This window comes from Eleginops maclovinus, chromosome 2, assembly GCF_036324505.1.
Source record: "Eleginops maclovinus isolate JMC-PN-2008 ecotype Puerto Natales chromosome 2, JC_Emac_rtc_rv5, whole genome shotgun sequence".
NCBI lineage: Eukaryota > Metazoa > Chordata > Actinopteri > Perciformes > Eleginopidae > Eleginops > Eleginops maclovinus.
The window spans coordinates 19,502,996-19,527,272 of record NC_086350.1 but is presented as its reverse complement, the minus strand read 5'-3'; the positions used below and the strand labels follow the sequence as shown (position 1 = coordinate 19,527,272).

Below are 24,277 nucleotides of genomic sequence, written 5' to 3'. Positions count from 1 at the left end.
TTCCAATCAATGCGAGAGATAACAAGGTCACTATGACAAGGAGCACAATCAGGAGGACTAGACAGGCTGCAATTGGCATGCATGGCAAAGCAGCCTGATCAGTGTAATTGCCACAGTGAGAGGCACAGACAGGGCAACAGCTGCACACCATGGTCATGTTCATACCAGCAACAGAATGTTATACAATATGTTTACCAATCAATCGATACCACTGAGTAGTTATCGTTTTTCTATATGAACCACTGTCATTTTCCTATATCTCTGCAATCTAGTTTAATGTATGAAAGCCAAATTACTTTTCATTTAAATGATCTATCTCTCTATTACATATGGGACTATATGGGATGCTCATTTAGTTCTGCTACACTAAACCAGCATTAGTAAACACTTCGTTGTACCATGAATACCAAGAACTAGTAATGTATAGGTTGAGAAAAAACAATCTCACAAAAAGGTCCATTAGGTTAAGTTTTCCAGCTTTTGATTATTTCACATGATCCTCATAAGTAGATGTAGTTTGCCCCATTGAATTTGATGATGCAAATGTAAGCTTTGGAGGATTTAAATCTGGATTTGCATGTGGTATTCATCCATAATCAGTGTATTAATGAGGAATCAGTATGACCCCAGTTTTGAGAAACAAAAGATGAATTATTATAATCCTAAAGAAATAATATAAATATAGTGTACACTTCAAATATAATAGTTCGTTTTATCATCAAGATTGTCATTAATTATGTTGGCCTGTCCGCAGCATTTTATTGCATTGATATTTTGTGTGACTCCTGTCTGCTTTGGCCAAGTACAATCTATTAAATATGGATGAGTCCCTTAAACAACCCCACTTCAAGACATCCTAAAATATAATAAAGTGCTCCGAAGAAATGGGAATCTGAACTTCAACGAATGACCTAAGCAGTACTTGGGCATAGTGGGGCTTTAAGCTGAATACTAAATTGAGCATGCCAACATTCCCACAATGACTGCTAATATTCTAATACTAAGCAGGTGTTATCATTAGCAAGCTAACAGTTTTAGCCTGCTCCCTTTTGTTGATTAGCACTAACCACGTAGTAAAGCTGAGGCTTAAAATTGAGATGAAATAATAGACAAGAAAAAAGTTAAGGGATTACCAAAGTCTTTAAAAAGTTCATCTTTAGAGGGACATGGTGGTGTGTACCTGGCAATCAATCCAAAAGTTGTTGAGACATTTCAGTGAAATCCACAAATGCTGCTGGCGCTAAAGGAAAAGTATGAGGATCACTTAAGTCTTTAGGATTTATCCTCTGGGCATTATGGACATCTCTACCAAATGACATGACAATCCATCGAACGGTTGTTGTAATATGTCAGTCTTGAGTCCGCAGAATAAGAGGATAACTGTCTTGACATTGCCATTATGTTAAATAAATCATCTGCTTTTAGCCAAAATATTGTCAACATTTGACTGACCTTGACGAGGCAGGCATTGGTCACCATCTGTTTGGGGTCCACTACGTCCACCAGTGGCTCCATCATGGCCACATTACGGATACAGGTCATGTCGAACCCATACACATTCTCCCACCCTGGTAAATACAGCATCGAGTTACTTTTCCATTATTTTTTCAGTTCATATTTGTAAATCGCAAACATAGGACAAAGTTTCCTTTTAAGTTTTGATTCATGTTATTTAAGAGGGAAAAAAGTCACAGGAGTTCAAACTGTTCGGCTGTAACTGTAAAGTAATACTAGTGTGGGGCTTACTACCACAGTCTTCTGATGCAACCTCAGAGTCAGACTTCCAGTCAGTGTGGAACCGTTTCCATGTTGACATATGAAAGTGACATTGTGTTTGGGGATCATTTTTTAAACATGAGCTTTCAGCCTTGAACGCAGCCTCTGCTCTCGCCTTGAATATCGTCGCAGCTTTGACTAAATCATCCCATACATTATTCATAAAGCTCCTTAAAATAGAGTGTGAGCAAACATCTTTATCTTGACCTAAAAGGAGAGAACTGCTCGAGCGCGTTGGAGCGCTGGTGATAATGAACAGGTCACTAAGCCCCAGGGTAATGTAATGTTTTTTCTTTGCATTTCATGCTGCCCACTTAACTACGGTAGTGTGTGGCCATGAGGAGCACTAATGACCACAGGATGCGCTCTGAATACTGCAGCGCTTCAGAAGGACACTTAGGAAAGTCACACTGCCCCATAGAGAAAGAAGTTTGACGTCAATATGTGCTCAACACTCGTTACAGCCTGATAAAATCCAGAATAATGGTATCCATACATCTTTGGAAATCTTTGCAATGCAGTGAGCCAACATGATATATATTTCCCATGGTGCAGTGTGGTTGTATAATTTCCCAGATGTATGGGGGAGTGTGATTAGGAGGCCTTTTGGCTATTGTTCTGTTTGCATGCCTGTTACCAGCTAGGTTGTGCACTGGCTTAACACTGAGTCTCGCAGCAGAACAACGCCCACGGTCCTCCTGGCAGTTTTAGAGTAGGATGATACAGAGATAGAGAGGCTTGTTGACTTAAAATATCAATTACCAGTGCTCGTGTTATGCCTGAGGTAAAGTTCAAAATCCTTTGCAGAGATGGGATTGCTTTGTATTAGCACGCCCATCCTTTTGTGAGTACAATGTAGAGATGTGGAAGGTGTTCTACAACCATAAGTCACTCACAATGTAGAGATATAATCCTGGTTACTGTCGCCAACAATTTATGCAGAGTATATAAAATAAAGTGCATGCATGTGTCATTCCACAGTACAGCTTCAGGTAACCATATGATCAGCCCCACATATTGAACTTACAATGTATTTTGAAGTCTTTGTACTGCCTGTCCTCTATGGCCACCACGTACAGAGAGGCACGGTCAGGAAACATTAATCCACCGGGTTTCTGTTTGACAAACGAGACAAGGATTTAGTCTTGAAGACATTATAAAAGGGCTACATTACAACATCGGTGATATTTTATTCCTCAGCCAAGTACAAGTTTAAATTATTGAGGTAATACCTCACTCTGTGCGCAGACTGGCACAGCAGAGCTGTACGTGATGCACGACTATAACACTTTAACAATTGTTTTCCAATTACAAGATCATAAAAAGGGAACTTGGAAGGCGCAGACCTCTGCCAAGGTCGTTTCCTCAAGTAAAAAGTAATGCTGGTATCCGCCCTGTTATTCGGATACCCTCCAAAATGTAATGGGTTTTCCTTGGCCCATGCAACACCCTTCTACAAGGTTTGATGAACATCAGAACAGAAAGATAAACAAAGATCAAACCAAAAATAACGAACCCCTTAGCGGAGTTATAAAAGCAATGAGAACTATTTAATAATGTAACCTGCCGGCTAACAATATATATTTCTTATTTTAATGCTTTCCTACAATGATTATTTCCTGTTATATACACTGCCCAGCCAAAAAAAAGGTCACAAGCCTGTGGGGGCAGTGCTATGATCTGGGGTTGCTGCAGTGGGTCTGGTCTAGGTTCAGCAACGTGATGTGCCCAAAGAATGAGGTCAGCTGACTACCTGAATATACTGAATGACCAGGTTATTCCATCAATGGATTTTTTCTTCCCTGATGGCACGGGCATGTTCCAAGATGACAATGCCAGGGTCCTTCGGGCTCAAATTGTGAAAGAGTGGTTCAGGGAGCATGAGACATCATTTTCACACATTGATTGGCCACCACAGAGTCCAGACCTGAACCCGATTGAGAATCTTTGGGATGTGCTGGAGAAGACTTTGCGCAGTGGTTTGAATCTCCCGTCATCAATACAAGATCTTGGCGAAAAATTAATGAATACAGAAATAAACGTTGTGACGTTGCAGAAGCTTGTGGAAACGATCCCACAGCGAATGTGTGCTGTAATCAAAGCTAAAGGCGGTCCAACGAATATTAGAGTGTGTGAGCTTTTTTTTGGCCTGGCAGTGTATTATGGTTATTGCATTGAAAAGCATTTTATATATTTATATTGTTATATTTAGTTTTAGCTGTTTTCTCATAGTTAATTTGACTATGTTTTATGTTAAGATTTTACGAGATATATGAGATGGAATCTCAATCATGCCAAGACAAACCCCCTTTTTTTCTTGATTTAAGGAACCTTTCTGAATAATATATTTCAACCTGTTTCATAAACCTGAACCATACTGGTTAGAATGCTAGGTGGAAAGCATCCTATTCATGCCACACAATATATGCATCTTTTCAAATTTGGTCTACTGATTAATAATTCAATAATGTTTAAGTTTTAAGCCTCTGAAACCACTCATACAGTTAGCGGTTGCAAGTAGACAGTGCTTTGTTTATTAGATTATACTTTTCTTTTTACTAAACATATCAGCCTTGATAATTTACTTCACTGCTATGTTGCCAGGATAATTAGTATTTGCCAATAATGTTGCTTATATGGTTTATTTTCTGAATAAAAAAAGCAATTGCTTTATTTTGTCCCTGGAATATTTCATACTAAAGTTAGTGCAGGATAAACTAGCATACCTATACACACATAAACACACATTCACGCACACTTCACCCATCCTACCAGCCACTTGTCCCTGGCAAATATGACGGTGTTGAGCATGGACTCATAGAAGAGGCAGTAGCCCATCCACTCAGATATTATGATGTCAACTTTCTCAACAGGAAGCTCCACCTCCTCCACCTTGCCTTTGAATATGGTGATCACTGCAACACACAACACATCGTTAAATTCAAAATCCTATTATGGCGTTTGTTTGAAGTTATGATAATGCCTGAAAGGGTATACACAAGTTCACGGGACTCATAGAAAGCAGATTTAAGTCTCAAAGAAAGAATCATCAGTTCATACAGTATGGCAGCCATAGTGTTCTTATGGAAATCACCCTGTTGGGCTTTACGTATATATCCCTTTCTGAGATAAGCTTGTTTGGTCAGCCTTGAACATAAGTATTTGACAAATCTCTCTGGTATGCACTGTCTGAAGCTCAGGGTGAACATAGTGTTACATCGCCTTACAATTATTTGTGCATACTTTATATTCATAGGTAGACTTTGGCTGACAGGGTGGTTTATGGAGCTATCATTTGGTAGATGCACAGCCAGAAGCTTGGGAGTAAATCAGTTTTTCAAAGTTACAGAGATGTTATGATTTAAAGATACGCTTTGAAGTTTCAATTTGCAAATGAATACCGATGAGATGGTCCAATGCAGTATGGAATGAACACAGGTAAGGAGACATCTTCCTTCAAAATCTTGATCTTTATGATACTCAACTCTTCTTCTTCTTCTTCTTCTGGTGCATGCTGGGAGATTTTGGAGTGTGAGCGGAAGAAAAGAGCGACGCTTTATACGTAACATTTTTCCGTTTGTGCTTGTTTATGGGTGTTAGTTTCATATAGTTTATCGGTGATAGTTTACTTTGCTTAACTTTTGGGTCTTTTGGTGGTGGTTTTGGGGTGTTTTGCGGGCTTCTCCTGCCGGTGTCTCGCCGGCCGGCGTCTGACGCCATGGTAAATGGAGACTTTGCCAAACTCACGCGGAAGCACGGCATTTAAATATCGGCCGGCTTCCCATGCACGGTGGAGGATATCGGGCTGGCTGTGGGGGAGAAGGTCGGACACAGCAGCATTAAGTCCCTGGCGCGGATGAACAGTGCAGTCGTGATCTTTCTGGACCAGGTGGAGAAAGTGAACCGCGTTATCGAGACGGGCATCACGGTGAGTGAAATGTTTGTGCGGGTGCAGCCGCTGACGCTCCCTGCAACCAAAGTGCTTCTGTCCAACGTCCCTCCCTTCATAACTGATGAGTTCTCAGTAGAGAGCTATCCAGACACGGGAAACTTGTTTCTCCGGTGAAGAAGATGCTGTCTGGGTGTAAGTCTCTGAAGCACGTGGTGTCTCATCGCAGACAGGTCTATATGATACTTCAAGGGCGTCAGCAGTTTTTTGAATGTGGGGGGGACACATTTTTGCGGGGGGTCTGGGGGTCCTCCCCCATAACATTTTGAAAGAAGTAGATTCAATTTCCCGCATTCTGGTGCATTTTACATTCAAAATGATCTCCCTCTTTCATTGTTTTTCCTTGGAGCCGGCATGGTCAGCAATTACTGATTACTATTATGTTTTGGTGTAATACACAGAGGACTGACACTGACAACTTTTTTTTCACTTTATTTTCTTTTAATGAGAGCAAAATATGAGGATTTAAAAAATCAAAGAGTGAATTAGAAAATAATGAGGTAAATTTGAGGCAACATATAGCCCTATTTTAATGTCATGCAACAAAAAATCTCTTGAAAAAAAAGTTATGAGGAAACATAAAATGCGTACCTAGGCTACTCAGAGCCTATTACCATCAAACTTAGCCCTCTTCAGTGCCCTGCAGAACATAAAACTATAACTCAATACAACCTTACAACCTGTTAAAGACTTGCTTTACTATCTCCATCCTTTCCCCAAAATTGTTGATTTCCCTTTTTTTTGTCCTTTCATTAAATGTTCTATATCTTCTCCTATAATCACATTTCTCCCCTATTATCTGTATCATGCCTACAGCAGGATTTTTTCAGTTAGAACAAAAGTAAGAGATCATACAACGGCTCCAAAAGTGTGACCTCTTTTGTCATTTGCAGACACAAATGACTGGCAAATCTCCCCTAAGTCAAGTTTGTCAAGATGCTCCTGGCGGATGTGGCAAACAGCCACATTGTTCAAGCGCTTTTGAGACATTGAAGAGCGCAGCCACGTCTTAAGCCTTCTCAAGGCACTAAAACTTCTCTCAGCTTCTGCTGAGGAGCATGGCACAACAAGAAGAAGCCTGGCCAACACTTCTACTTGAGTGAACAAACCTCGAACCTCTGGCAGCATAGCTCTCAGGGTATCCACCACTTCACTGACCGTGCTGCAGGGATACTGAAGTTTGAACATTGCCAGCTGTACCTCCAAAGAATGCTGGTGTAGTTCTGGGTAAGAACTGACCACATCCACATCCTCCACCTTTCCAGTTATTAACAGCCTTTCCAGTATGTTGAGTGTTTGGAAGCTGCTCTGGTCAAAGCGCTTTGTCAACTGGACCTCAACTACATCCAACATTTTAAAGAATTCTATTCTGTAGAACTCCTCAGGGGAAGTAGGTCTAAATGCAGGTGCATTTCCTGTGAAGCGCTTTGGGGGTCTCCGGATATGAGGAGTCTGGATAGCCTCAATGTCCAACTCCTGGATCCTATCACAGGCTTGGGTATATATACCGCAGCCAGCATCCCTGAGACACTCACTGTCTTGCTCTGAAGGGAGCGGTTGAGACATTCAAGTTCTTTTAGAACTTCAAGGGCCATAATCAGGCTGAGCAAAATGTGCCCCTTCTGAAACCTCTCCAGAAGCCCCCTTGCAGTTATGCAAGTGTCAGAGGAACCAGATGCCATTTCCTCAAGACTGACCAAAATCTTTTCATATTGATCTACAACTGCCTGGATAGCTACCACCCTCATGAGCCATCGTGTGGGGCAGAGGGGCCTCAGAGTTCTGAAACTCCCTTCTTCTGACTGGGCAACCTCCTTAAATATTGTCTTATATTTCCCAGATAGATGGTACAGGTTGCCAAGTTTGTGGACTAAATCCAGCACATCAGACACAATAGTGCTTGTGCTACAGGCTGTCTGAGTCACCAGATTATTGCAATGAGGACCACAATGAATGTAGAGAGCAAGAGGCTGTGTTTCCTTTATGACTGCCTGAACGCCTTTAGCTCCACCTGCCATATTGGCTGCCCCATCATAGCTCTGCCCGCGAAGGCAGGATAAGGGCCGGTTCAATCGAAGGAGGACATCAGTTGCCATCCGAGCCAACTCTTTCCCTGTTGTTGAGGAGACTTGATAGAGGCCTACAAAGTCCTCATGAGGTAGCAAATCACTATCTACATAGCGTAGGCTAGTGATGCGCGGGCTGGCCCAAAACCCGTGGGTCCCGCGGGCTAGCCCGCGGGTCGGGCGGGCCGGGTTGTTTTTTCCGTGGAAAATGCGGGTAGCGGGCGGGTCGGGTAAAAATCGCAATTATTCCAGCTATTATAGTTATATGTATCCGTTCATATGCTTGTCTTTTGTGTAAGGATAAAATGGGGTTTTCTCCCTCTCTTCCCGCTCCGTCTCATGCACCGCACACAGGCAGCAAAGGGCAGCTGCAAGCTGCGAGCTATGCCTCCTGTCAATCATTTGTTTAGCGAAAATAATAGCCTGCCGTGCATCTCCTCATAATTGTGAGCAAAACCCCTCGTTAATAGGCCTACCGTTTGGCAAATCACGACGTAAACTCACTGGTATCTTTTTTTTTTTTTTCTCCCATTTTCGCGGGTTGGGTCGGGTTGGGTTAAAAAATCAGAGCGTAATTTTGCGGGTCGGGCGGTGCGGATTGGCTGTCACGATGGGTTGGGTTGGTGCGGGGGTTAAAAATCCTTAACCCGCGCATCACTAGCGTAGGCATATGGCCTCTTGTTCATTCCCAGACAAATCTTGTAGCTACTCCATCAATTATGATGGAGTACATGAGTGTGGACACCTCATGTATTTCCTTTGATATTTTTCGCACAACAGAGTTGCCCATAATATTTAGCATCTCATTCTGCACTTTTGGACTTGTCCAGTCAGGTGGGGAGAGAAAAATAAAAAATAATAATAAAAATGGTGAAAAAAACACAAGAAAAAACTGAGATAATCGAAAAAATGGTAGAGACGGGTGAAGTCTGCCAAACACAGGAGGAAAATATGGGAAACGAAGCGCATATGGTGAAAACAGGAGAGGAGAGGAAAACATGGGGGAGCAGGTGGAGATTGCTGAGATGGAGGATGAAGAGGTGGCAACAGCAATAGCAACAAAAAAAAAGACCGCTAATAAACGCAGAAGCACAAGGAACAACGCACCTACTGTTATAAAGAGCAGCAAAGGAGGGAGCGAGGGAAAGAGAGGAAGAGAGCAATGGCAGACAGATGAGAGTGGGGATGAGTGTGTGTCGGACGGCAGTGACGTGATAGGGTTCAGTGACAGTCAAAAGGAAAAAATGTAGCGGAAATGATTAAAAACTATCTACTCCAGACAAAGAACCAGCATGGGGTAGTTGTAGAAGAGTATTTCCCTGACTTGGTCGTTTTTTGTTCTTCGGCCAAATTCCATCTTAGTCGAAAAGAGGAGTCTGTCTTCACAGAACAAGAACTTTGGAGACTAAAAAAACTTGTGTATAGAGTACGAAAACAAATAAGCAGCAATGAAGTTAAAACCCCTTATGTGTGTTTTAATTAACTTATTTGTTTTTATTATTGTATGCACCACCTCACTCACAATGGACACTTTTAGAGTGGGAAGCCTGAATGTCAATGGAGCCAGAGAGCTAAGAAAGAGGGCTTTATTTTATCAAACAGCAAGAATAAAACATGTCGACGTGCTTTTTTTTACAGGAGACGCACAGCGACGTTGGTAACGAGAATGACTGGAAAAAAGAGTGGGAGGGCGAAGTCATTTTAAGCCACAGCACCTCTCTCAGTGGAGGGGTGGGCTTCCTTCTCTCCAAGTCTTTTAATCCTGTCTCACTGGAGGTCGAGCAGTTTATCAAGGGGAGGTTGCTTTTAATAAAAGCAAGGTTTGACCTTTTTACGGCTGTTTTTATGAATGTGTATGCTCCAACAAACGGTGCAGAGAGGAAGCTGTTTTTACAAAAAGTGAATGATGTTTTAAACGGCTGTGCCACGGAGGATTTTTTATTCTTGGGTGGGGATTTTAATTGTACGGAAAATGCATCTTTAGATGGCAACCATGCAGAGCCGCATCCAGCATCCCAGCATGCTCTGAGGCAGCTGGTCCACTCCCACGGCCTGGTGGATGTATGGAGAAGGATACACACAGACGATAGGCAGTACACCTGGTCCCACATCCGAGAGAATAGGATTTCATCAGCCAGACTAGATCGCATTTATTGCTTTAAGCATCAGTTTAATACTTTTCAAATGTGCAGTATACTCCCTGCTGGTTTTACAGATCACTCTTTGCTTCTATGTAATGTTTTTATTAGAAATGTTTTACCGAGAAGTGCTTACTGGCATTTTAATTCGGTTTTAACATTTGATAAACATTTTAAAGAGGCCCTTACTTATTTCTAGAGTGTTTATAGACAGAGGAAGGGAGAGTTTAGCAGTCTTAGGCAGTGGTGGGACCATGGTAAGACTGAGATAAGAATGCTCTGTCAACAGCACACCCTCAATGTCACACAGGACAACATCAGATCTATGAAAGACCTGTAGAGTGATATAGTGGAACTAGAAGCAATAAGCGAGTCCACAGGAGATCGAGGATATGTTGAAATCCTCAAAGAGAAAAAGATGGCTCTAGCCAGCCTGCTGGACGTTAAAGTTCAGGGTGCACTGGTCAGGTCCCGGTTTTTAAACATAAGTGAGATGGATGCTCCCACTAGTTTCTTCTTCGGCCTGGAGAAAAAGAATGGACAGAGGCGGGTAATCCACTCACTGCTGTCAGACACAGGGCAGGAATTAACAGAGCCAAGCCAGATCAGGAGGCGAGCTGTGAGTTTTTATTCCACCCTCTACACGAGTGAATATAACAAGGACGAAACGCTCTCAGAGGAGTTTTGTGCAGAACTACATCAGGTCTCTGAGGAGGCCAACTCACAGCTCGCAGGGCCGTTGACAACGCAGGAGTTGCACGCCGCACTGCAAGGCATGCAGGGACGGCGGGCTCCTGGTATCGATGGCCTCTTGGTTGAAATTTTTAAAGCGTATTGGGACATCTTGTCTCATGACCTGTTAGACGTTTTTAATGAGAGTCTGGCCTCTGGCTCTATGCCAATGTCCTGCAGCAGAGCGGTGATCACGCTGCTGCCAAAAAAAGGGAACTTGCAGGACATCAAAAACTGGCGCCCTGTGTCTTTGCTGTGTGTGGATTACAAGCTTCTGTCCAAGGCTTTGGCCACCAGGTTGGGGAGAGCTATTGAGCAGGTCATCCATCGGGACCAGACCTACTGTGTGCCCGGCAGGTCCATGGTGGACAATGTTCACCTGATTCGAGATGTTTTGGAGGTCTCCAGCTCATTGGGCATTGATACTGGTCGGATTTCTCTAGATCAGGAAAAGGCTTTTGACCGCGTTGAGCACAGCTTCCTCTGGAAAGTAATGGAGAAGTTTGGGTTCAGCACTGGTTTCATAGCTAAGATCAAAGTGTTGTACAATAAGATTGAGAGTGTGCTGAAGTTCAATGGTGGGCTGTGTGCTCTTTTTTAGAGTGTGTAGAGGGGTCCGGCAGGGCTGTGCTCTGTCTGGGATGCTCTATGCACTCTCCCTAGAACCCCTCCTCTGCAAAATATGCTCTAAATTGCAAGGGCTGTTTTTACCTGGTTTTAATAGAAACACGGTTTTATCTGCGTATGCGGACGAGATCGTTGTTTTTATTAGTGACCAGAGGGATGCAGACATTTTAAGCAATATTGTGACAGATTTTAGTTCAGCATTGGCAGCGAGGGTCAATTGGAAGAAGAGTGAGGCCCTCGCTGTCGGTGAGTGGCGTGGCGGTCTCCCAGTTCTTCCCCAGGGAATGACATGGAAAAGAGATGGCATAAAGTACCTGGGGGTGTTCGTAGGGAACACAAATATAGTCCAGAAGAACTGGGAGAACGTCACAGAGAAGATTGAGGAAAAACTGTCCAAATGGAAGTGGCTGCTCCCGCAGATGTCTTTTAAAGGTAGAGTTTTGGTTTTAAACAACCTTGTGGCATCCCAACTGTGGCACCGCCTTACCTGTGTAGACCCTCCCTCAGGCCTACTGGCCCAAATACAAAAGAGATTGGTAGATTTCTTTTGGGATGGGCTACACTGGGTGCCACAGGGGGTGCTGTTTTTATCTAGAGAGGAGGGGGGACAGGGCCTTGTCCACCTGGCCAGCCGAACAGCCACTTTTAGAATGCAGTTTCTGCAAAGGTATCTTACCGGCCCGGCCGATTTGGTGTGGAGAGATGTGAGCAGCTGCATTCTAAGACGCGTGAGTAACCTGGGGCTGGATGCTGCTCTGTTTTTAACTGATTCAACCATTTTAAAGTTGAGTGGGTTACCTCCCTTTTATCAAGGTGTTTTTAAGTCTTGGGCCCTTTTTAACCATAAAAGGTGTCCAAAGACTGACTCTCTGCACTGGTTGTTAAAAGAGCCTCTGATTCATGGAGCCAGGCTGGATGTTAGCTGCAGCGAGACACCAGGACTGGCGGTGGCGCTGTGCAGATCTGGGACCCTGAGCCTTCAGCAGGTGGTGGATGCAGTGGGGCCGGAGCTGAGCGATGCCCGGGCCTTGGGCTCTCTGCTGGGTCTACACTCTGTCCGGGTGGCCCAGAGGATCCTGCAACTCTGGAGCCGGAGCCTCTGCGCTGAGGAACAGAGACTGTTAAGGAGCTACGGACAGGGCAGAGCCAAACCAGACCCAACAGGCCCTCTCCCGGAGATATACCTGAGCCCAGGGCTCGGAGAGCTGACGGGCCCCCTGCTCAAGGTTGCAAACCCAGAGAAAATGACCATGCACAAAGCGGACAAAAAGACAATATACATGAACATTGTAAAAACCATAAACAAAATTGGACTGAAGTACAGGATTCTGTACAAACCTCCCTTAAAAAAACGTACTGCCGACCTCCAGTGGAGAATTTTACACGGCGCTATCGCCTCCAATTCTTTTATTTCCGTCATTAATCCTGCTGTTAGTAACAACTGTCCATTTTGTGGGTTTAGAGAGACTGTTTTCCATGTTTTTACAGAGTGCCAGAGACTCACGGGTTTCTTCTCTCTTTTAACATCGGTTGTTAGTCTTTTTCGTATAGCTTTTACCGAGAGCGTGTTTATCATGGGGGCTCCATACAGAAAGACGAGCAAAGAAAAGTGGCAGCTCCTAAACTACCTCTCTGGTGAAGCTAAAATGGCTATGGAAAACAGAAAGGGACAAGAAGCAAAAGCGATCTGGCTGTGCAATATCAGAGCCAGACTCTGGCTAGAGCATCGTTTTTATAAACACATCGGGGACTTGGAAGCTTTTAAACAACGTTGGTGCTATAAAGACATTGTATGTTCTGTGGTTAATGAGGATTTGCACTTTACACAAGTTTTTAAGGCTTAGCTTTTTTATTTATTTATTCTAGGTAAATTGATTTTTATTGTATTTGATGCAAATGTACATTTGCTAAACCTGTAATAAAGTGTTTTTGTAAAAGTCAAAAGTCTTCTTCCTCTTCCTCTTCCTCTTCCACTTTGTATGTAACGACTAAAAGCTAGTTTGTTGCTCCCTTCACTGCATGCACAGTGCAGTCTCATCAGATCATAGAGAGGGTGAATAGCTGCAGATCTTACCGCTGTCGAGGTGGTTGGACTTGATGATCCTCTCTGAGTACTCTGATATGCTGGAACATTCAATCTGGCAGGGAAAAAGAAAAAGAATTCATTAAATAACCATAGATGGACAATTGCTTTATGGGGACTATATTTAATGGACTGGCATCACTTGCAAATGCATGCACTTTAAATGTTACTGCTGTACGGATGTTGACTGGAATGCCTTGGATAAAAGCTCTATCAGCACAAATTGTCCATATAGACTATATAAACCTAATTTCTAAGTGGGTGCAGGAGGAGAAGATAGCTGCTAAACCAAATTTGTGTATATTCCGGACTGCCTCTAAGGTCTTCTGACAAAGAATACAGAGTGACTAATTCCGCATAAGGAGAAGGATATGACGAAAATATTGAAAGTAAATATGAGGCATTTACAGGGTAACCAGCCTCTGTGTCAGGCCTTGAAATGCTGCCAGAGGATCTTAGTAATTAAGTAATTAAAGGGAAGATTAGTCCAAGCATGACTGCAAACAGCCATTTTGCCCTTTTACTTCTAGCTTGTTTTTCATTTTAAATGTATTTTGAATGATCCTCACCCTACTATTTTTTACATATACCCATTGATTGAAATTCCCAGTTCCCTATCACATTTTCCTCCAGTCAGGCTCCGTGTTTCATCATTTATTTTCTGTCCTCTTTTTACCAAGTCCTAAACTCCCTATTCTGACCACCTCTGTGGTGATAATGGCTGATTTATTGAGGTGTCAGAGATAACATAGTTATAAGACAATAAAGGTCCCTCATTCATCAGAATAAACTCTGGGACACTTCTTGCAGGCAGCTCCGAAACAAAATGAGAGCATAATTCAGGAGGAGGCATTGTCAATACGGACCTCTTACAGCATTAGGGAGTGTGAGAGCATTGATTTTCCCCTCAGTGTGTACTCTTTTCTACCTGCCCTGGGTACTCAGTTTGTCAGAGTTGTGCTGACTTTTTCATGCTGCTAGAGATCCATCTGGTCGTAATCAAACAGGGGACTCTTGAATGAACTCTAGGGGCTGTGGATTGAAAAACAAAAAGAGGCAAAGCCCGATGGGACCCTTGTGGAAAAACGCTGAATCATGGAAGCAGCCAGTTGTTGCCTCGGACTATCATGGAAGTATTTGGTCAAGAAGTGCTAATCATGGGACAATATGAAAAGGTAATGTCAGGATTATCCTATCCACAAAAATGACCATTTTCGATTATCATCACCAAACTACACTATTGATTCTTAAAATGGAAACATACTTGATTCACTTAGCCAAACATTTGTTGGAAAATACTTTTATCAAATTATTTTAGTGAATAACAATCGTACTATTATAACAAAACATGAATCATTCCTGTGTATATAAAACCAGGCTTTATTTTAAAATGTTTAAAGTCTGTGTTAAACCCTTGTCAACTCATCCACAGGGGTCATTCCTGGGTCCCCTCCCCTTTCTTCTCTGTACACCAATTCACTCCACTCTGTTATTTGCTATCATGGCTTCTACTACCTCAGGTAATGCATTGTGTACACAACTGATTCTATTTGCTGTCTTTTCCTTGATCTGATAGCAGAGATGACGCTTGTCTGGCTAATATGTCTCAGTTTCCCGCTGTTTCTTGAGTTTGTCTCTTCATGGTTTGTTGCACTAAATGTATACTGCTTTGAATAACTGTGTCAGCTAAATGTATTGTAACATCAAAGAATATCCCAATAATGACAGTACCATAAATGTTTTTGGAGTTTGCCATACACACTAACATGAAATTCTGGCATCTGCATCCTAGCTGAGGTCCTCAGCTTCCCTGCTGAGCAGAGTGCAGGGACTTGACATTAGCACAGCCTCCCTGGAGCAGCCCTATTCTCTGCTGCCTATTAGTGGAGCAGCGGTCAGGGGCTGCTTGGGGCGCCCAAAGCCTTTTCTGTCACCTGCCCATTAACACCAGGCTGTGTCAACATTGCCTAATGTTGTGCCAGGTTTATGTAAGTCATCACAGACATACAAGTGCCAGCCCTGCGATTGGCCATGATTCCTCATCTCTCTCAGTGAACTCTGCGAGAACAGACAGCCATTAGCCCTCTGTCCATCAAGCTCCAGTGGGAGCCTCGAGGTCGCATTTAGAGTCAAGACACACTCAAGCAGGGCCTCTTGCACCTCTCACCAGTATCATGAAGAGTCAATGTCACTTGGGTCATCACTGTGGACTTCAGCTAGTCCTTGAGTCTGAAGACACAGCAGGTATAAGTTTCTTATCTGCCCAGAGGTCACGCACTTGTCTGAGCTGTGAGTCACAATATGTCAGAAATGAGTTGAGCCCCGATTGAATATAGCTAGTCAAAGTTATCCCTAATTTTCTATAAAGTAATAAAATACTAGGAAAGTAATGCTCACCAAGGGCTGTAATAAAGAGATGTTAGTACACATAAAAGTAGGAGAAAAGGGTTGAACACTCCATCTCCATCTGAATTGCTTATTTATTCAAAGCCCTCTGGTCTTCTTCAAAATCAATCATCTCGAAAAGGAATACAATCTTTTTCATGATCGAAATAGTTGTTGATCTTGAAAAAAGCCCTGAAGGCCAACACTTAATCGGAATAAAATCTAAATGCAGATGGAGCCAGAGAGAGACATATTTTTGTATGTTTTAAAAATGTTATCAGGGAAAATAAAATTCAAGCAAAAATAAATGAACCAACAAAAGGTAAACAGCTGTTTATTTGATGTGTATTACAATACACTTGAATGCATTTGGGACTAGTGTATTATGACTATATAGCTCTACGATACATATGGACCTCAGCACAAAATTGTCTTTCATGTCCTACAGTATATGGAGTCAGAGAGGTTATTACTTTTCATTTTTATTGAACCAAGGCCCATATGGCAGGATGATGTTATCATTGGCCCACAGCCCAGTCCCTCCACCTCAGAAGCCCATCTTTCACATGGAGCTTTATGAGCTTAAGGTCTGATAAAGGTATCGGGCATCGGTGCAGACCTCAAACCAAGAGCATCTAAGCCGAAGGTCAAATAAAACCAAGAAATAATAGCCCCATTTATGTAGAAATATCCTTTCCAGATGGACAGAAGCAGCGCAAATGTGAGATTAAGCACCAACGGAAATGTTTTTTTTTAGGTTTAACTGCAAAGAGAGGCCGCTTCTCCACATGTTTTGTTTCACGGATCCTTCATTTGATACACATTAGGTCACAGATCCCCATTTGAAAAGTTTTTCTCCAGGGACCTACTTCTGAAAATATTTTTGTATAATTAATACCAGAATTCTGTAGTTGTCAACTACATTTGAGGACATAACCATGGGCGAAGTAAAACGTATGATCAGAATAGTCTCTCTTACGCACATCAAATTTGAGACGAGAGGCAAAATCACACATAACACATGATGTCTCTTGGCATTTCCAAGTCAACCATTCCTCCCCTGAAAGCAAATACACTGTTGTCCGGAAGAAATAAATTAAGTTCTACATTGTTATCCCAAACTGGTAGAGTGTATCCTGCATCTACCCTCAGACATGCCCTGACTAGCAATTACTTCTGCTACATTAATCGATACACAGAAAGAGCTTTTAAATTGCTCAACATGTCAGCCTTCTGGAGAGGCAACACAGCTTTATCACCTGCCTGTCACATGGAATCTCCCCCGAAGATTAAAGGGAGCCTGACGTAAAAGCAGTAACATGTATGTACTGAGAATCTGTCATACAGATACAGTAAGTGCACACAGTGGCAGCAGCTTGTCAGGCCCAGCATGATAACACTCCAATGAAAGGAAACGTGTCTTACCCCATACACGTGCTTTGCCCCCGCTTTCGCCGCGAACATGGACAGGATCCCAGTCCCGCTTCCAACATCCAGCACAATTTTGTCCTTGAAGGCGTGCTTGTTGTGGTACATGGAGTTCCTGTAGGTGAGCGTCCTCACTTCGTCCTTCAGCATCTCCTGATTTAGCATACGAAAAATAATTTCAGGAAGATGTTGACACAGCTAACCCCTGAGGAGAGGGACAATTTGTTTTGTGAATTAACAACATTAGCTTGACAACAGGGGTCTGGATTTAGCGGGATATCTGCAGAATAGCGGTGGCAAATAACACACCTAATCAAACTCTTCTCAGCTCTTCTATATTCAAATCCAGAGTTGGTTTTCCAATAAACCCAATGAGCATTCATTCTTTGCCTGAATGCATCATGAGTGCATGAATGTGTGAATATGAGGAAAGGACAAAATAACATTAAACCTGTCCTACCCAAAAAAATAAAAGATTAATCTCACAGGTCATATGCCGCTTTTCCACCAACCTGGAGCCAGAGCTGGAGATGGTGCTGGCTTGAAGCGCCGAAAAACCAGATCTTTCTGGCCCCACTCGGCTACCCGGCAATATCCAAAATCCAATACGAACCAATACATCGCACTTACTTCGGAGGGGGGAGATTAACCTGAGCAATAACAGTTAATGGCGAGTACAGCGAGTACAAGTTGTAACAAGAAGTATCGCTAAGCAAAGTGACCAGAACGCGACCACACACTTATAAAAAACACACTTTATAAAGTCAGGCAACACTAACCAGGCTCAGTGTGATGCTGTTTATTTTTACCTTACTTTAATCACCATCCGTTCACTGTTATTGATCATTGGGAATAGCAGGCAGACGTTCTCCTGTTGTTTTGTATTATTGCAGCTATCGGATGGAATTAATACATGGGCTACACAGGTTGCCATCAGAAGTAAAATCATAACGAAAACTACACCGGTAAAATATGCCTGTAGAAAACGGCTTATGCCACAATAGGATAGGAGAGTAGTCAAGATAGTCAGAGTAGCCTCGCTTGCTATGCTAACATCACCTGTCTAATGCCAGAGAAACGTTCATAACAGCGCTGTGATGCCAAACAGCATCAGTTCAGATTGAAACACATTCGCTTATGGGGAGGGGTATGCATCAGCTGCTTGTGTGACAGTCAGACAGTGAATATGAATCAGTCATAAGAGGACACGTAAACGGTTAGGTCATGACGCAAACGATGACGCAATGACACAACTCCACTTGAACTCCACTCGGCCTCTGAGTGGTGGTAACACAAGGGGTGCTACAGGCTAGAACCAGAAAAGCAAAAGATCGGATCTTGAACCGGATCCGATTTGGTGGAAAAGGGGCAATAAAGCAACGTCTATGTTAGATCTCATGTCCTTTGATAGGATTGGTTGACCATAACCCCACCCATGGTTCTAACTATCTACGACATACATTTGAGCTATTATAGGTTGTCTGTGTAGTCTACAGCAGGAACAAAGTTGGGAGTTCACAAAAGTGTCACACAAGATCATTATAATGGTGCTTTTCTAACTAATAATAGAGGAGTCTGAAATAATTAGGTATAAAAGAGAAAAAGGGGAAAGAAAAATAATAACATGGAGACCAACTACAGCGGGAATCAAAGACCAATTCATAGTTCCTGCATAGCCATGATCTCATTTTTGGCCTCTACCATGGAGTTTATTCAAGGCTTTAGTCTGACCTTTTAAAGTTGGAGCTCTTTTTAGTCAAAATGACATCGCAAATTACGATACAATATGACAAACCTCATGTATACCAAAGTGGGCGTAAGAGTCAAAGTAGTAGTCTCGTGAGGTCATCTCCTCTGGGCTAAGGAGCTTGGACATCTTCCCCCGCCCTGGACAGTTGGGAAGGCTGGCCACATGCGGTGTGTGTGGTGGTAGAGGAGGCCGTGAGGCATGGTGGATTGAAGGCACCGGCTTGGGCAATGAGGTGGGCTGTGCCGACTGGGACTGAATTATGCGGATCGGCCGTGGCTGCGGCGGCGGCTGCTAGAAAGAGAGATAGAATACTTCATTGAGGCCAAAAGCTTCAGGGTCTTGTTATTCAAATCACTTTACAAGTAAGACACAAAATGAGGATGTGAAAACGACTAGGCATCACTGTGCGGGTGGCATTCATGGCCTAATCTTTATCCATTTCATATGCTATTTCCCTCTTAGCTCAACTGTCAGTCTACTGTTACAAGAATCTGTCTGGTGATTTCACAGAGTTCAGAGAGTTCAGAGAGTTCACTGAGTCCGGAGAATACTTTGATACTGACATGAAGTCTGTGAACAGAAGGCAGTAGGGATGGCAAGAAAGCTCTGCTCTGCACAGACTGTCCAGCCATAATGCGCTGATTATCACCTCTCAGACCAGCTGGGAAGGTCAAGCCACGGGGGGTGTGTGTGTGTGTGTGTGTGTGTGTGTGTGTGTGTGTGTGTGTGTGTGTGTGTTAGTTTGGGAGTAAGACACAATGTGAGGGAGGTGGAGAAACAGACTCCCAGTTTCTCTGTTATGTGCCAATGAGCCGATTGTTTTGTTTGTTCTCATTCCAACTCTCAGCTTTCTGATAATAAATGATAACAAATTGCACCGTGGATGAAAATAGGTGGTGTTGAGAGTGATGCTTTAGTTATACAACACCATATTTAATGTTTAATCTCTGGATAGCAAATAAAGTTGTGCCTGAAATAGTTCTTTCTCTTTTTAATATACTTTAGGAACAAAGTATTTTCCATGACTCCCCCCTCCATCCCTAAAACAATGATTTTCATTTCGCCCTTTATGGCAAAAATGTGTTTTTTAGCTTCTTGCTGAGTTTTGTCCATGCATCACTTTTCGTTAATGCTGTGAATGTTTCATCAAGTTTTGTTCAACTTCAGCCTGCTTCTCCTAATGGAAATGTTTTTGGGCTGTTGTAACGCTTTGGCACCTGTCGGCAACCGTACATTATACTTTATCTATATATTCACCTTCTTACACGCCTAACACTGCAGATGAAATCTTGGCATCCTTTAAAAATAAATTACACTAGCAACAGCAGAAAAATAAGGATTTGATGAACAGCTGGCTCCAAGCCCTCACTCAAAGAGTCAATAATTACAAGACAGGGCCACACAGGCAGCGATTAAAGCTGCCAAGTTTAATACAGAATTGTGGGATCCTTTTCAAAGAAGCAAATCAGGAAAATCTTCATTTAGCTCAGAGATTAAAGTTGACATGGGGTGCAGTGTGGTCAGGATGGAGCAGCTGCAGTGAGTGTAACTGAGATGCCCCCTTACAGAGGAAGGAGAGTGTGCCATATGACCTTGCCTCTGAACCCACGCCCCAAGACAGATAAACACATATGGGGTTGTATTTCAGACTGGGCCCTCGTCCTTTCACAGAGGAGAGGATTGATACAAGAGAAGTACTGAATTTGGACTTGTGATATGTAGGGGCACAGGCACTTTTGTACGTTAGTGTTACACCTCTATGATAATCTCAGTAGGAGGATATGCAGTAAAATAAATAGAAAATAAGTGTTTAAATTCATATCAGGAAGAAGGTATCAGATGCAGGAATGTATGGCTTTAATGGCCTGTTTTTGGGAAAGCTTTTTCCTGCCATAAGGTTGAGGGACATTTGTATCATTAGGAAAGAGAATCACTTTGGTCTTTTGCCATTATGGCACTTATGTGCCTCTGGAAAAACAAACGTTCCAAAACAACACAGAAGAGCAAGATGAATGAGGTTCCTGCTGTCTTCAGAAATGAGCGCATCAATAAAATGAGAGATTGACGTTTGCTTCTGCGATGAACAAACTTTCTTTAAGGTAACTTTTCCTTTTGATGATCAATTTTGCAATATAAGCCTTCAGAGGGTCGAAATGAATGCATTACTTATCAGCGCTGCTTAGTTGCATTGTGAATACCGATGTGGAACTGCACTCAATAAAATATTGGGCTCATGTTGTGCTGCTCTGAATTAATACATTTTTAAAAATCTGCAGTAGATTCATATTTCACACTTAAACTTGGAAGGGGGTGCAATTGATAAACTTTAACTATTTGCAGCATCTTAGGAATCTCTATTAGATTGGTAAAATTAGAAATTTTCGGATTTGAAATTGACAAATCAATATCTCCTAAACTTGTTGTTAAAACACAAACCACATCCTTTAGCAAATGTAGTAATATAGACAACGGGATACAACCTCAGTTTTGTCAAAACAAGTCAATATACTCTGAGCTGGACAGCTAACATTGGTCCCAACCTGCTGCTGGAGGAAAGACAAGTGCTCAGGGACCATCTCCAAAGTGTAAAAAGACAAAACTACAACATGTTTGTATAACCTCGCTGTCATACATATACCAACATCACTTCACACATTAATTGCCAGATATGGTTATGGTGAAACACTTGCTGTGAAGAAATGTGCCTTTCAAAAGGTTTTGCTAATTTGTCCTTGTGTAAAATATTGAATACTACAGTTATTCAGTGTAATGCTTCAAGATCATGTCACAAAGGGGAGGCCCAACTCCATTTTTGGTCAGAGGACCAATTCGGGGAGCTTTGAATTTGAATTTGAATTACTTTTGTATTATGTGGACACAACAACAATAATGTTCCAACAAATGTCTTTAGCATTATGTTTGCTTTGCTATAATATTTTCTCTCAAATCGCTGAGAAGTGCAGAACCACCTGCCTTTCAGCACAGGTGAGTGAGTAAACACATTTAAAGGCAAATCACATGCTAAATAAATAAAGCAACAAATACTCCCTACTGACCCGAGTTCGACCCTGCCTGTGACTAGTGGATAGTGAGCTTGCAAACATGATATTTATAGCTGGTAAGATGCTGCTAATGGATGATTCAATGACTGCAATTGTTTTTAATCCATCCCCAGTCTTCACGATTCTTCAGTTCCCAATTTAGTGAGCCACATACCATAGAGCTGATTGTTGTCCCATGACGTAAAAGCACACGTTTTGAAATTGTAATGAACTGATTCTCAGTGGCAGTGGCGTGAGGGATTGACTACACTTCTTTCCTGCGCATGCAGGTTGAGGACAATATTACTGGCCCAGCTCAGAGGACGGTGCAAATTGATTTATTTAGATATAAATTGGGTTTTAGTTTGTTACAACCTTACTACGGTCTTCAAGAGACATCGTTTGTGGTTTTTTTTAGGATGGTTTTCTTTTTGAGTTATCGATTCGTCCAGTTCGAGTCTATTTATTTCTATATGTACCGAACTGTCCCCGTTTAGATCCCTTAAGGAGTCTTACGTGGAACCAATGATGTGGACTTGTAGTTTCATGACCCAATACGTATTTAGCTCACAGTACTTTTCTCCACAAACTCCTCCTCACATCGGTTCCTCTGCAAGGTGCTGCAGTACCTTGGACAGCGCAAGTTATCTGAAGCAGCAGCGGCACACTCTGTCCCGTTAAACATCCCCATGCTCACAGCGTATTCCTAAGTAATACGGGGCATTTTTACGCAAATAGACCACACAATATTAAGATGTTTTACGACGCTGAACACTATCTGATTGGGCAACTGTGAATGATGTCAAATAAGATATTTGTTAGATCAATTTGATCGCTGTACTGTATACAAATTAAAGTGAAACCAAATGTGCTCGATGCTGGATACACTCAATGCACAAAATGAATATTAAATCCATGCAGGGGTGTAACCTGTCCCATCACTCAGACTGCTATCTCACCAGCAGTATCTGCATTTTGTCCGCGGTGCAACTTCTACTTAATGGCTTAACATAATGCATGGCACGTTTAGGGCTTTGAACGAGCAATCACGTTCTGAAAATCAAAGGTGTATCTCACACTTACCTCAATGCTCTCAGACTCCGCCATTTTTCTCCTGAGGAGCATACAGCGGGACGAGTGCTTAATTCCCATATAGCCGGCACAAAAAATGTTCACGAGATAAAAGTAAAGAGGATGAGCAGAGAGAGTTCGCCTCAATAAATATCTTCTTTATTAATTAATAATAACTATCATTCACATCCCACACTGCAGTGTTCTTTAGAAATTCTAAGACTGGGAAAAGACACAAAACTAAACGAGGTCCCAAAAGTATTGCAGCCACTGTTGCGATTAAGAGTTGATTCCATCACGCAAAAGTTTGCAGTCCACTGGGGTGCTTTCCTGGAGAGCATAAGAGGAAAAGGCATCCTTGGCATCAGCGCGAAATGGATTGGTATGTATGCCCTTTCTCCATGACCTAACCAGCGCGGATAGGAGTCTCAGAATGCAGCACTAAACAGCAGATTGTCTTGAAAACACTGTTTTGGCCCCAGTTTGATTGATTCCTCCTCTGCAACATTGTTTCTAAAAATAGTACCCCGTCCGCTGCTGCCTCCCAGAGCAGAATGGCTTGCCGCTGAGTGCATGCACAGAAATCTGGCGACTCTTAACACGTGCCCACGAATTTCTTATCAGCTACCACATGCCACCCTTAATGGTCAGCAGCGCCCCCCCCCCCCCCCCTCCCCCATCCTGCTCTTCATTTTTATTGGATCCTACTCAGGAATCCAGCTTTTCTGCTCCATTTATCCTGCTCTCCATCTTCTCAAAGTGCTAAACGCTGGCTGCCCAGAGAAAGTTGGAGTTTGGATGACTCCCCTGTTGAAAAAGCAAGGATGCTCTGGGCTCAGGTTGCTCACAGCTGGCTGCAGTTCCTGCTGTGTGCTTCACCTGCTCCAGGTATGAACCCTGAGCACCTTAGCACACACACACACACACACACACACACACACACACACACACACACACACACACACACACACACACACACACACACACACACACACAACCACACACAAACACACACACACACACACACACACACACACACACACACACACACACACACACACACACACACACACACACACACATTCACACCCATTTCCTTGATGCCACATTCCGCTTTCAGCTGTTCAAAGCCAATGCCCCTGTCATACTTCTTTTTGTGGACCATTACTGGTCTTTGGAGATATTACAAACCTATAATTCTGCCCAAACTCTAGTGCTTTTATAAATAAAT

The 24,277-nt window shown here is 42.7% G+C and overlaps 1 protein-coding gene across 5 annotated transcripts in view; it reads right to left on the bottom strand.

Moving 5' to 3' along the window:
- LOC134879010 (protein arginine N-methyltransferase 8-B) overlaps positions 1–23,513 on the bottom strand; it is a 31,597-nt gene extending 8,084 nt beyond the window's left edge. Inside the window, exons 1-7 of one of the 5 annotated variants that reach the window (XM_063905229.1) lie at positions 23,059–23,513; positions 18,980–19,225; positions 17,182–17,337; positions 13,363–13,426; positions 4,549–4,691; positions 2,804–2,891; positions 1,453–1,568 (exon numbers count right to left, since the gene is read on the bottom strand). In XM_063905229.1, the coding sequence (XP_063761299.1) occupies positions 1,453–1,568; positions 2,804–2,891; positions 4,549–4,691; positions 13,363–13,426; positions 17,182–17,337; positions 18,980–19,225; positions 23,059–23,127 (882 nt within the window). In that variant the 5' untranslated portion in view covers positions 23,128–23,513. The remainder of the gene's footprint in view (positions 1–1,452; positions 1,569–2,803; positions 2,892–4,548; positions 4,692–13,362; positions 13,427–17,181; positions 17,338–18,979; positions 19,226–23,058) is intronic. The other 4 variants (XM_063905237.1, XM_063905246.1, XM_063905254.1 and 1 more) reach the window with 4 other exon arrangements.
- Between the last annotated feature and the right edge of the window lie 764 nt (positions 23,514–24,277).